General features: G+C 50.1%; 1 protein-coding gene across 1 annotated transcript; it reads right to left on the bottom strand.

The window, feature by feature from the left end:
- Positions 1-9517: 9517 nt before the first annotated feature.
- Positions 9518-10215, bottom strand: FANCD2OS (FANCD2 opposite strand). Its single transcript, XM_074986057.1, has one exon. It carries the CDS (start codon positions 10186-10188, stop codon positions 9592-9594), a length of 597 nt encoding a protein of 198 aa, XP_074842158.1. The 5' UTR covers positions 10189-10215; the 3' UTR covers positions 9518-9591.
- Between the last annotated feature and the right edge of the window lie 3105 nt (positions 10216-13320).

Here is a 13320-nt window from a genome sequence, read left to right as displayed (position 1 = left end):
CATGATGACATGCCAGTTGGATTTGGATTTAAGAAATCCAGCATCTGCAATAGGTATGTGTTCAGAAAATGAAGGCTTTGAAATACAATCTAAAAACTGGGGAGTCAAATCCCTTAGTCATTACTCAGTTTTTGTGCAGGTAAAACTCCTGGTCGCTTCAGTGAGTGTTTTGTATCTGTAACAACCACAGAGTATGGTGGGGAGGGAAAGCAGCTGCTACTTAAAGATTTGCCTGAATAGGCCAATTTTGAGGGTGCTACCAGGTGTTTTAAGTCATATCTAGATGTGGAAAAACCCAGAGTCCAGGATTTAGAGCAGCAGCAGACTAGCCTATTGAAGACCTAGACTGAGATTTGATTGGAAAATTGGCCAGCAGATAGGCTGACTATCTGCTGAGTTTGTAATGTACAGATGTGTGGAGGGAACCCTGCTGCTTGATCTGGAATCAGAGACAGAGAACTGTGCTTGTATTCGATATGCTGCTAGCATCTCTGCAGCATGTCAGGAGATGCATGGTTTAGGTGACTGGCAAGATTAGACAAAACATCACTCATCTGAGCTGGAGCCAAACACAAAGGCCAAATTCTCTGCTTGTGTAGATTTTTAAAATTACACAAAAGTCAACAGAGCTCCAGCCAGTTCCACTATGGAACACTAAAGGAGTCTCTGATTAACACTTCTGTAAATAACTTGGACAAACCTATCAATGCTTATTTTTAGCCCATTCTCAAATGAATGCACCAATCACGGCTTGCAATTGCTGGCCAATCTTGCCCCTTTATTTGAATCATGTTCTCCTCAGGTAATGAAAGAGCACACGAGGGTCCCTGGTGCATAATTCACAGTGCTGTTGGACAACAATCAATAACGCTCTACTTTCACTTCACTGTCAGTGTGTCACTGCCAAAGACAAGGCTAATCCGTTTGCCTTTTTGATAAATGAAAGTATCAACATGAAATCAGACAACACACTGTGTCATTTCAGTTGCAGAATACCTGTGGCTGTAAAGCTGTACCAAAAAGAGTTACTGATGTGTCTAGCTGCAATTTGCCATTCAGACATCACACACATACATTCACTGTTTTTCATCCCATTTTGTACAGCTCTGACTATGACAGTCTTTTTAACTAGCTGCAATTAGAAAACATTATTGGTGGAATGAGTTCTCTGTGCACTCCCTTTGGTTTGCCTGTGATTCAGGGAGAAGGAGAAGCAGTAACATTAGATTAAGCGCTTAACTGTGAACTAGTTTTATGAGCCAGATATTGACCAGTCTATTTCTATCCAAGCTAAATCCAACTGAGATCTCAGCACAGGTGTAACTTTGTCTCTTTATAGAGTCTGGCAGCCCAGGAGAGTGTTATAGGCTACGTCTACACGTGCACGCTACATCGAAATAGGTTATTTTGATGTAGCAACATCAAAATAGGCTATTTCGATGAATAGCGTCTACACGTCCTCCAGGGCTGGCAACGTCGATGTTCAACGTCGACGTTGGGCAGCACCACATCGAAATAGGCACCGCGAGGGAACGTCTACACGCCAAAGTAGCACACATCGAAATAAGGGTGCCAGGAACAGCTGCAGACAGGGTCACAGGGTGGACTAGCGCTTCCGGGGCAACAGCTGGCCGCTCCCTTAAAGGGCCCCTCCCAGACACATGCAGCCTCCACAGCACGCGGTCTGCAGAGCCATAGGCACGCACACCTCGGCGAAGCAGTTATGGACCCCCAGCAGCAGCAGCCAGAGGTCCACCCAGCCGCTCCTGTAGGAACAGTGCTCGCCCTGCTCCATGCCATGCAGGAGGCAGCTGAGCACCTCCTTGCCACAGAGGAGGAGCTGCCTGCAGGGGAGGAGGACGCAACCTCCATACCTGCAGCACCCCGCCCCCCCCACCTCATACACCGCCGACAGTGGAGCTACCCAACCAGCACTGACTGGTGGGAGCAGCTGGTGCTCGGCGAGTGGGATGACAACCGCTGGCTCCAGAACTTTTGCATGAGCTGGCAGACATTTCTGGAGCTATGCCAGTGGCTCACCCCTGCACTGAGGCACCAGGACACCGCCATGCGGCGTGCCCTCAGCGTGGAGAAACGGGTCGGCATCGCTGTCTGGAAGCTGGCCACTCCAGTCAGCTACCGATCCGTGGACCAGCAGTTTGGCGTCGGCAAGGCCACCGTCGGGGCTGTCCTCATGGAGGTAAGAGGACCCACAGGGGGAGGGGGAGGCAGCCCTGGCAGGGGAGGGGAGGGGAGGGGAGGGCAGCCTTGTCAGGGGAGGGGAGGGGAGGGGAGGGGAGGGGGGCCCTGGGAGGGGAGGGGAGAGGAGGGGAGGGGGGCCCTGGCAGGGGAGGGTCACACACACCCTGCACACCCCTCATTGGTGCTCCCCCATGTGCTTCCCCTGCAGGTCATCCGCACCATCAACGCCCTGCTCCTCCACAGGCTCGTGCGGCTTGGGGACCCGGATGCCGCCATCGCGGGGTTTGCCACCCTGGGCTTCCCCAATTGCTTCGGGGCTCTGGATGGGACCCACGTCCCCATCTGCGCCCTGGAGCACAGTGGAGGATGCTACTTAAACAGGAAGGGCTACCATTCTGTGGTCCTCCAGGCCTTGGTGGACAGCTGGGGCTGTTTCTTGGACATTTATGTGAGCTGGCCTGGCAGCACCCACGACGCCCGGGTATTCCGGAACTCGGGCCTGTGCCGCCGGCTGGAGGCAGGGACCTACATCCCCCAGCGAGAGATCCCTGTGGGGGACACCACGATGCCCCTCTGCGTCATCACAGATGCGGCATACCCCCTCCGGCCCTGGCTCATGCACCCTTACACAGGACATCTGTCAGCCAGCCAGGAGCGCTTCAACCTGCGCCTGAACCACGCGCGCCAGGTGGTGGAGCGCACAGTTGGCCGCCTCAAAGGGTGCTGGAGGTGTCTCCTCACCAGCCTTGATGCGGGCCCCACCAACATCCCCCAGATTGTGGGCGCGTGCAGCACCCTCCACAACCTGGTGGAGAGCAAGGGGGAGGCTTTCTTTCAGGGCTGGGCTGTGGAGGCTGGCAGGGCCGATGTGCAGCTGCCCGCTGCCCCCGGTCGCCAGGTGGACCCTGAAGGGACCTGGGTCCGGGAGGCCCTGCGGGCCCAGTTCGATGAGGCCGCGGGGTGAACGCTGGCAGGCCCCCCCACTGCACCCCCCCATCCTCCACAACACTCTCTGCCCCTATGCCCACACCACAGAGCACCCAAGAGCACCCCCCAACCTTTTCTTGTAAATAAAAGCAGACATTAGTTCGTCAAATCAAATATCTGTAGAACTCTTATTATTATTATCAAGACTAACTATTTACAGGCAAAATCAAAATTATATATATGTATTATAAATAAGATAAGATGAAAGGGGAAGACAAGGAAGGGGAGAACTATGTACATGGGGGGGCAAGGATCAGCATAACAACAGGGGTTTAATATAAAAACTATTTACAAAAGAACATTAAACTGGGGGGAATATATATAAAGGGGGAGGGGGGAACCACGTCCTGGGCCCCACACCCCCTAATGTCCAGTGCCGGGGGTGGGCAGCCATGACCCACATCTCGGCCTCAGCCCTGGCCGGGGCTGACTGGGGGCTGGGAGGACCGTTAGATATGGCGGGCGGGTGTCAGCTGGCCCCAGGTCCCCCTCGGCAGAAGGGCCCTCGGTGGTGGGTGGCAGTGCGACAGCAGATGGCACAGCAGGTGGAGCAGGCAGGGCGGGCGCAGCGGCGGCTGGCGTGGCATGGGGGGCCAGGTAGTCGGCGATACGGTCGAATGTCCGCATAAAGGCCCCCCATGCCTCCTGGCACCAGGCCAGCGCCTGCTCCTGCAGCTGGAGGTGGCGCTCCTCAACCCACAGCCGCTGCTCGGCGACCTCCAGCTGCCAACGATGGATGGCCAGCAGCTGGGGGTCCGTTGCCGTTGGGTGGTGGTGCTGGGTCCGCCGTCGTCCCCGCCGTGGGGCTGGTCGGTCCTCCGCCGAGGGGCTGGCCTGGAGTGATGGCCCCGGTGGGCTGTCCGGGATCACTGACGCCTCGCCGGCGCTCTCCGGTCCTTCCGATGGTGCAGCTGCGGAACACAGGAGGGGGGGAAGAAGAGTGGAGACAGCCATTAGTGTGGGCCCTGAGCCGTGGCCCTTGTCCCCCCACCCCTCTGCTGCTGGTTCCCCATCCCCGACCCCGGGAGATGCTGCTGCTGATGATGATGGGTATCCCACCCCCTCCCCCCGTGGGACCCTAGAGGTTCCGCTCCCCCCAGCCCTGGGGATGGGACATGGCACTGTCGTGCTGGGGGGGCAGGGGCTGATGCACTCTTCTGGGGGACATGCTACTGCTGTCCTTGGGGCAATGGTCATCTTGGCATATGGAGGGCCCTGGTCATATCTATTACCCCTGCCCCTCAACTCCGGGGGTGTGCACCGGGGTGGGGGGTACATACCTGATGGTCCACTCCCATGGTCGGGGGACACCCGGTGGGCGGACGCCCTGCTGGAGCTCCGGGATGGGATGGCAATCCGCAGGCTGGCGTCGCTGGAGGAGGACTCCCCCTCCTCCTCCTCCGGTGCCCCAGGGGTGGGCTCCTGGGGGGTGCCCCAGGGTGCGGGGCTTGCCTCTGGGGCGGACTCTGCCTCCGGGGCCTGCTGGGGCTCGTCGGCCGAGGTATCAAGAGTGGCTGGAGGGGAGGAGGTGTGCCGGGGGCCCAGGATGTCCCTGAGCTCCCTGTAAAAGGGGCAAGTGACGGGGGTGGCCCCAGATCGGCTGGCTGCATCCTGGGCCAGGGCGTAACCCTGCCGCAGCTCCTTCACTTTACTCCGGACATGAGCCGGAGTGCGGGCAGGGTGACCCCGGGTGGCCAGGCCCTCGGCCAGCCGAGCGAACGCATCCGCGTTCCGCCTCTTGCGCCCCATTACCTGGAGCACCTCCTCCTCACTCCAGAGCCCCAGCAGGTCTCAAAGCTCGGGCTCCATCCAGGAGGGGCCCCGCTGCTGCTTCCCAGCCTGGCTGCTGGTCTGGGAGCCCTGGCTCCCCTTGGGGGGGGGGGTCCCCTGGGAACGCTTGGGGGGCTGGGGGGTGGCCATCGCAGCGGGTGGGGGTGTGTGGGCACAGAGGAGCGTGCAGGCCGGCCTCGTGGCTGTGCTGCCTCCTGCACGCTCTCTCAGCTTCCTGCACAGGAAGGCAGGGGGTGGGGAGCTTTAAGGGGCCGCTGCACGTGGCGACCATCGAGCTCAGGGGCTGGGCAGAGCGTCTCTCAACCCCTCAGCTGATGGCTGCCATGGAGGACCCCGCTATTTCGATGTTGCAGGATGCACAACAACTACACGTTCCCTACTTCAACGTTGAACGTCAAAGTAGGGCGCTATTCCCATCCCCTCATGGGGTTAGTGACTTCGATGTCTCGCCGCCTAACGTCGATGTCAACTTCGAAATAGCGCCCAACACGTGTAGCCATGATGGGCGCTATTTCGAAGTTGGCGCCGCTACTTCGAAGTAGCCGGCACGTGTAGACGCGGCCATAGTGGACAGACCAAAGCACCATTAGAAAGACTAGCTGATAATCGCTCTAATGAATCTGAGCATGTAGCTTTTCTACTGTTGTATTTATCAGTAATTGATAATATATGGTTTACAAGGGTAAACTTAAACGGGAAGTTTAAAGTTGCTGCCCACTCTCCAGATGTGCCACAGTTCCTGCTGACTTCTGCGGTACCCTCGCAGAGATTGGAACCAGTTGAAGAGAAGAGTTGAGGATACAGCTGGGCTAGATGCCTGAAGCATGACTGGTGAATATATAAACTGTCTTTTGTTAACCAAGTAAGTTAGCCTAAAACCTGCCTCAGTCATTGCTGAAATACTAGTGAATTGATTGAACTAGTAGTTTGGGGGCAAGGTTAGATTTTCATGGTTTAGAATTACAAATGGATATTTAGATGTAGACGGGTACTTAGTGGGGTTTTCAAAAACACCTATCTGTATCTTTAGGTACAGCTTTAAAAATATGTCCCTGTATGCACAGCCTGCATATGTTCATAGAAAACAAGAGTTTTGACCTGATGCCAGACCAGACGATCCCCAAAAGGAGCTGGCATATCATAACATTCAGGATCTTTGCTCACCTTTTCTTGTCTGGCAGCATACCAACTAACTTTACAAATAGTATAGCTGCAGCCTGCAGTTGTAACTTGGAAGAGAGATACTGAAATAACACTTGTTTCCATTCCACCTGTACAAGTATTTAGAGGTAGAATAGATACATATGTATATTTTCACAGCATGCTGATAACACTTTTCTCCAGAGCAGAAATGGTAACAGGTTGAATAGAGTAGGTGAATCCAATTCAGAGCAAAAAGGGCCCCAGTTTCTCCACAGCCTGGTCCTGTATACATTTGTGTACATGGAATTATAGAATCATAGACGATCAGGGTTGGAAGAGATCTCAGGAGGTCACCTAGTCCAATCCCTGACCAAAAGCAGGCCCAACCCCAACTGAATCATTCTAGCCAGAGCTTTGTCAAGATTGGCCTTAAAAATTGGTAAGGATGGAGATTCCATCTCCGCCCTAGGTAACCCATTCCAGTACTTCGCCACCCTTCTAGTGAAGTAATGTTTCTTGATATGCAACCTAGACTTCCCATAGTGCTTAGATTTATCTCTAGGCACTGTCATTTATTTGAATTTATGTGCACTTCTTATAAGCGTAACAATGGTGACGTGACGTTTGTATGTATGTGCAGGGTTGGAGACCTGATGTGGCGCTAGTTCAAATTTAATACCTATTTTGTTTAAATATGGAATATGGCTCCTGTACTGGATAATTTTGGTGACTGCCCATAGGCATATCTGGTTTGGGGACTGTATCAATATTGTTGTGTTAAACTAGAGGGTGCTAATGACTGCCAACAAATGCCTTTTTGATATATGGGCAATTACAGACCTCCTTGAAACTAATGGGTGTGTTTGCTCCTTTCATTCAGGCTAAATGAGGGAGCAATTAAACACCCTTTGATTAGTATTAACTGAAACAATAAGTGCCCTCACCACAGGCACAGACCCTCGATGGCAAGCCCTGAATAGAAGCTAAGCCACAGGTGGGCATCCTGTGGCCCACTGGAGTTCTATGACACATTTTGTTTACCATTGCCCATGCACAGGATTGCCAGGTTCCTTTAGCTTCCATCCACATAATTTTTTCCCCTTCTTGTATTACTAAAGTGATATGCATGTAAAGGGCACAGGAAGTGAGGTGTCCACTGATTGCACGCATTGACTGTGAGAGCCATGTGCTCCCTCTGCATCCAATTCAACGTCTGCTGCAGTTCTCTGTGGTGATGGTGGGTCGGATGAGTGTCCCTCCTACATCTCAGTGGGCTGCAATATTGTCAAAACCAAGATGGCCTTCCACGATAGGGTAGTTTTGAAAACTGCAAATTCTAAGTACACAAGCACAGTTCACAAAACTACCCTCTTCTGGGAGACTATTTTGGTGATGACATTCTTGCAGCCAACTCAGATGAAAGATGGCCACTTATGCAGTCCACTCATTAGACTAGGTTGCCCATCACTGAACTACGCTATTGCCCAATGTGTTTCTCCGGAGACTTGTTGCAAACACAGGAGGTGTGGCTTTGATTTGATTACAGAGAGTGAGCAGGCAACAACAAAATTTATCTGGGCATGGCCTGAGAGGGAATCGAAACACAGCTCCTCCGAGCACAAAACTGACTGGAAAACAGGCTTGACTTTATGAACAAGGAAATTGTCCTCCAAATTGCATGGGAACAGGACTGGGGCCAAATGCCCCCAGGAGGGGATCCTTGTAACTTACAGAGCAGAAAGTAAAAGCTGAGCAGCTACTAATAGTAAACTTTATAACATTAACATATCTAACACCCAAACAATGGAGAGGAAGTCTTCTGTCCAACTGTGATGTGCAAGAGCAAAGGCTTTTCCTTAAGAATGCACGGAAAAGGTGTACTTATAAACATCATACATTAGCTGTAAACATCTTAAAGATTTTTAATTTAATTTGTTATAAAACAAAAGTTGCACTTTTAATAAACTACCTGCATTGGGTGGAAAGAAATCACTGCTACAAGGCAAAGGTGCTTTTATTGACTGTTTTATTCACACATTGTACACAAAATTTGGGACTCTTTTTGAAATGTTTTAAGGCAATGGTATATTTCTTTGTAAATTGCAACCATTAGCTGTAAAAAAGTCATAAGTAATTTGCCTCACAGCTTTTAAAGTACAACAATGCTTTTATCAGTTGTATCCATTTAGATGTAAATAATAAAGAGTTTGACTTTGAATATGTGCAAGACAAAATGCAATGATAGGAAATTATTTCTGGTTGGTTGCGGGCACGTCAGTTTATTAGGAACAAATACTATTTTAGTGTGAAAGTGGGTTTACTTTGAATGTTGCAAGGGTAAGGGTAAGTCTCACCCATTAACTTTAACCAGTTAATTCAGATTTTACTTTAAACACTGTAATGGAACACTGAATTTCTTGTAAGTTGATAAGCTGTAAACAAGTTATAACAATATTTACTTTCAATGCTGGAAAAAGCCACTATTTTTCTCTTGTTAGTCTTGGCATCTTTTTACATGACAAGACCCAATAAGGATTTCTCCTTTATAAGTCAATACTACATGTCTGCTCAGACGTTCTAGCTTGACTAGGAATTCCCTCATTCACATATAAGCTTTATTTTACCAGGAACGTCGCAAGGCGGAGGTCCCATTGATTGCAAACAATTTGAGCATTACCCTTACATCTTGTAAGACAAGTTTGCATGTATGCATCCATTACCTACAATATATATTACTATATAGCATTTACTATACATCTGGATGTCTGTGTAGCCAGAGCGTTGTTTCAGTCTGTTTGTGAGATCCTTTGTACAAAATTTCTGAACTAAATAAATAGTATTTGGTTTGAATAGTATAATATTTACTATGAATCTGGATGTCTGTGTAGTTTGAGTGTTGTTTTGGTCTGTTGGTGAGATACTTTATGTACTAATTCTGAATTAAATTAATAGTATTCGGTTTGAATATTACAAAGCAAAGTTATACTTGTAAGCTTCATCCTTTAGAAACCATAAGGATTTTGACTTTAAATATTATAACGTAGGACAAACTTTATGCAGGAAAAAACTTGTGCAACTAGGTGCCAGCATATTTAAAATTCTTTTGTAATGCCAACATTTAGTTCTGGGAGGTCGCATGCTGTGGGTGTAAGCAAACCACTTCTGGGCATTGCATAGTAAAGTTATGATCTTAGTTCTACTTGAGTGGACGCGCCTTCCAAATCAGCTGTTAACACCAGATGGTCGCAGGGCGCAGAGCGTCGTGAAGCGGCAACAGGTCTTGCAAGAGAGGATCCAACAAGCCAGGAGCGCAGGTGCGCTCCAGAGGCACGTGCCCTCCTCGCCGCTAGGGTAGGGCAGAGCGGGGCTGCGGGGTCACTCGGCAGCGGCAGCCAATCAGAGGCAGTCCGGGACTCAGCCACGTGTGATGGGGGCGGCTGGAGGGTCTCTGCGAGCCGGGGCGAGCGCTCAGCGGGAGTGCTGCAGGGCGAAGGCGCACTTCTTGTAGGCGGCGTACAGCAGCAGGATGGCCCGCAGCATCTGCCGGCACATGGCCACGGCCATGCGGACCTGCGGCTCGCGGAGCCCGCGGGGCCAGCGCTGCCGGGGGCTGATCACCTGGCAGAAGGCTGAGCGCTCCGACACCCGGAACGAGCCGGTCCAGCGCGGGGGCTGAGCAGTCACCAGCCGCCCGAAGACTGAGTCCAGCCCGCTCAGCCGCACCGCCTGGGGCTTGCGCAGCGCCGCGCACCGCCGCGGCTCCCCAGCCGGGGGGCCGGGCCCCTTGACACCCGGCTCCAGCACCAGGCTGAGCCCCTGGAAGCACAACTGCACCTCCAGGTCGGCGGCGGCGCTCTGCGGGCATCGACCGCGGGCCGCCCCCCGGAAGGGGTGTTTGGTGCACGGCCGGGGGGTGGTGCCTCGCAGCCACTGCAGGGACTCGTCCAGCGGCGACCAGGGCGCCCACAGCTGGTACCCGCCGGCCATGGCCGCCGCCCGCCGGCCCGGGCTCCAGCGCCTCCCACCCAGCTGCATCTTTCCTCTGCCGGGCGCCTGGCAACCCATTGTGACGCCGCGTTCCGCGCCGAACCCGAGCTCCCGGCCGCCGCTGCAGCCCTACGCCCCTGCCACCGGGGAGCCCAGCCCGGAGTAGCGCCATCTGCAGTTCCGCCGCTCCGAGCTGCAGTCCCCAAGGGCTGGGTTTCATATCTGCCCGCCTTCAAAGGAGTGTTTGCTCCGGGTGCTGCTGTCTTACAGGAAGGAGCTTCAACTGCAGGGGCCCCTGGGCTATGTCTGCAGGCTGAGCTAATCTTTAAACCTGCCTCTTATTTCAAAATAGTTTTCAAAACATCGAGCGTGCTATTTCGGCTTCCCTCTACTCCTGGGCTGTGTCTACGCTTGCATTGCTTTCAAAAGAGAAATGCAAATGAGGGAAAGCAAAAATGCTAAGAAGACACTAGTTTACGTGTCTTGCACATCATTTGCATAATCTCTTTTCTGAAGAGATTTTTTGGAAAGAAAAACAGTATAGAGGGGGCTTTTTCAAAAATAAATACCATCTTCAGAAGAACTCAAGATATATAAATCAGTGCCTCATTTGCTTTTTCGATTTCCCTCATTTGCATTTGTCTTTCAAAAGAGGAATGCAAGTGCAGACACAGCTCTTGTTGCAGGAGGAGTAAGTGATGTTTCTAAATAGGGCATTGTTTCAGCACAGCTAAATGCCAAAATAGCCTATTTTGAAATAAGATGCACAAATTGTGTATCTTATTTCAAGTTTAGTGTGCTGTGTGGAGGTGGCTGAGCTCTGGAAGAGCTGTGGTTCTGTTTGTTCTGGCTGAGAGCTGTTTTTTTAAGCCAAATTAAAATCACAGCAGGCCAGACTCAGGTCAGGGAGCCTGCATGGATGCACCAAAAATGGTGCATGTGATTAGAAGTCAGCATTCCTCTTCAGGGCCTCAGCCTCACTTCTCTTCACAAAGGTGGTGGTGGTGGGGGGCAGAATCTTGCCCAGTTATGTGATAACCATTTCTTGACAACTTTTAAAAGCAAAGGCTTGTGTGAGAAATCATGCATGTAGATTCTGAGCCTGTGTGTAATTACTGCAATTTTCTGTAAAGCTAGCAGCATCATTGACATCTCAGCTGGTCGCCCTGTTTCAGCTATATTCACACTGGTGGTTGAATAATTTATCTGACAGTTCCTGACTGGTCTCCACTTATTTCTGCATCTCAGTCTCTCTACAACATATTATAGATACCTGACTGCCAATTTAATATGGTCAAAACTTGCTTTATTCTGCCTCCCAAGTCTGCTCTTCTCCACTTACCCTCTGAAAGCAAACATCAGTCTTACACAAGCCTATAGACTAAGGGTCATCTTTGATTTGTCACATCATCCAGAGGTTTTCTAAATACTGCAGCTTCTTCCTCCAGAATATCTCTGATACCCATTCTTCTTCTATTCCTACAGCTAAAATTCACCACGTCCTGTTCTGATTCTTGTGACTTCCTCTCTCTAGTCTCCTTGATACCCACGTTGCATTTCTCCAGTCCATACAAAATGTAGTCACTAAAAGCATCCGTGCTCTGTATTCTTTGTTGCATTAGAAATCAGTATATTAGGACGTGTAGAAAAGCTGCCAAAATACTTAACACATTTCAATTGGTATTTAATGGTTTAACCATGCAATTACTTGTGATTAATTTTTTAACTCATAACTAATTTTTGAGTTAATTGTGAGTTAACTGTGATCAATCAACAGCCCTACATTAAAATCTTTTATAAAGAGCCAAAGAATATAAACCAGTTGTTTTTCTTCATGGCTCACTGGATGTACCTAATAGCATCTCTAGGAATCAAATTGTATGTACAGACAAAGCACTGGGGATCTGGGCCCAAGAAAAAAGATGCTTCATAGATTTGTGCTGTATTTAAAAGGTGATGCAAATGGAGAGGAAGTTTGGAGGAGGTAGAAAAAAGTAATTAACATGAAGGATGTCTTGCTTTAACATCAGCATTACCCTTTTCTCTCTACTTCATTTTGCATCCCTCTCAGTTGCTATTATGCTGAACTCCTCTCTTCTGTCTCTTCATTGTGTGTGTGTAACTGCACCCTACACCCCACACATCAATTTACCATTGTGGGACACCTGATGTCACTTCTGAATGTGACCCAGTATTCTGTTTGATTTGAAGAACATCCTGATACAGCTAATTGGCAGCTCAGTGTTCACCAACGTTGTACCTGTTATATAACCTTTTCTTCAGAACAAAATTCCCTCTGACTCCAGTGGTTGTTTCGCTTGACTAAGGAGTGCTGGATCGGGCTGTTTTTGCCATCTCACTATGTTTGGACTGCCTTGCTAAACCCCTGCTCTTTCACAGTTGACATTTTCCTTTTCATCCATAGTGGGGTTACTACAAGTAAATTATGGGAGTTGTAGAATGGGGTGTCCTTTGAAAATGCCTATTACACACATGGCTACATTCCATGTTTCTGTCCAGATGGAGAAATGTTACAGTATTTGCTGTGCAAGGCAACAAAAAAGGCAGCCGTGAACAACAAACTGGTTGAAAATAGCACAGACTCAGAAATTAACCATGACATTTCAAGAATGAATCAGCTGTCAAAGGCTTGTTATCAGGCAAATGCACAAACACAGATAATATGGTGCCCAGGAAAGTACACAAAAGCCATGTCTACACTAGCCCCTTTCTTTTCGAGGGGGCATGTTAATGAGGGATTTCAGAAGATGCTAATGAGGTGCTGCCATGAATATACAGTGCCTCATTAGCATAATGGTAGCCACACATGATTTGAAAGTGCAGCTTTTGAAATGCAATCCTCCTGTGTAGACAGGGGCCTTTTGAAAGGACTCCCTGATTTTGAAAGCCCCTTCTTCCCAAAACCAAATGGGAAGAAGGGACTTTGAATATCAGGGTGTCCTTTTGAAAGGCCCCCAGCTACACAGGTGGCGTACATTTCAAAAGCAGCACTTTTGAATTGCATGTGGGTGCCATTATGCTTATGAGGCACTGTATATTCATGGCAGTGCCTCATTAGCATCTGCTGAAATCCCTCATTACCATGCCCCTTCTGAAAGGAGGTGGCTAGTGTGGCCACAGTGAAAGTATCTCCCTCTTGATTTTGAACTGTATGTTGTCTGTTTGGATTTTCAGGGCTGAACCCCTCTC

The sequence above is a fragment of the Carettochelys insculpta genome, chromosome 2, assembly GCF_033958435.1.
Source record: "Carettochelys insculpta isolate YL-2023 chromosome 2, ASM3395843v1, whole genome shotgun sequence".
Taxonomy (NCBI): domain Eukaryota; kingdom Metazoa; phylum Chordata; order Testudines; family Carettochelyidae; genus Carettochelys; species Carettochelys insculpta.
The sequence above is the reverse complement of the archived record's forward strand: the minus strand, read 5'-3'. Positions and strand labels throughout refer to the sequence as shown.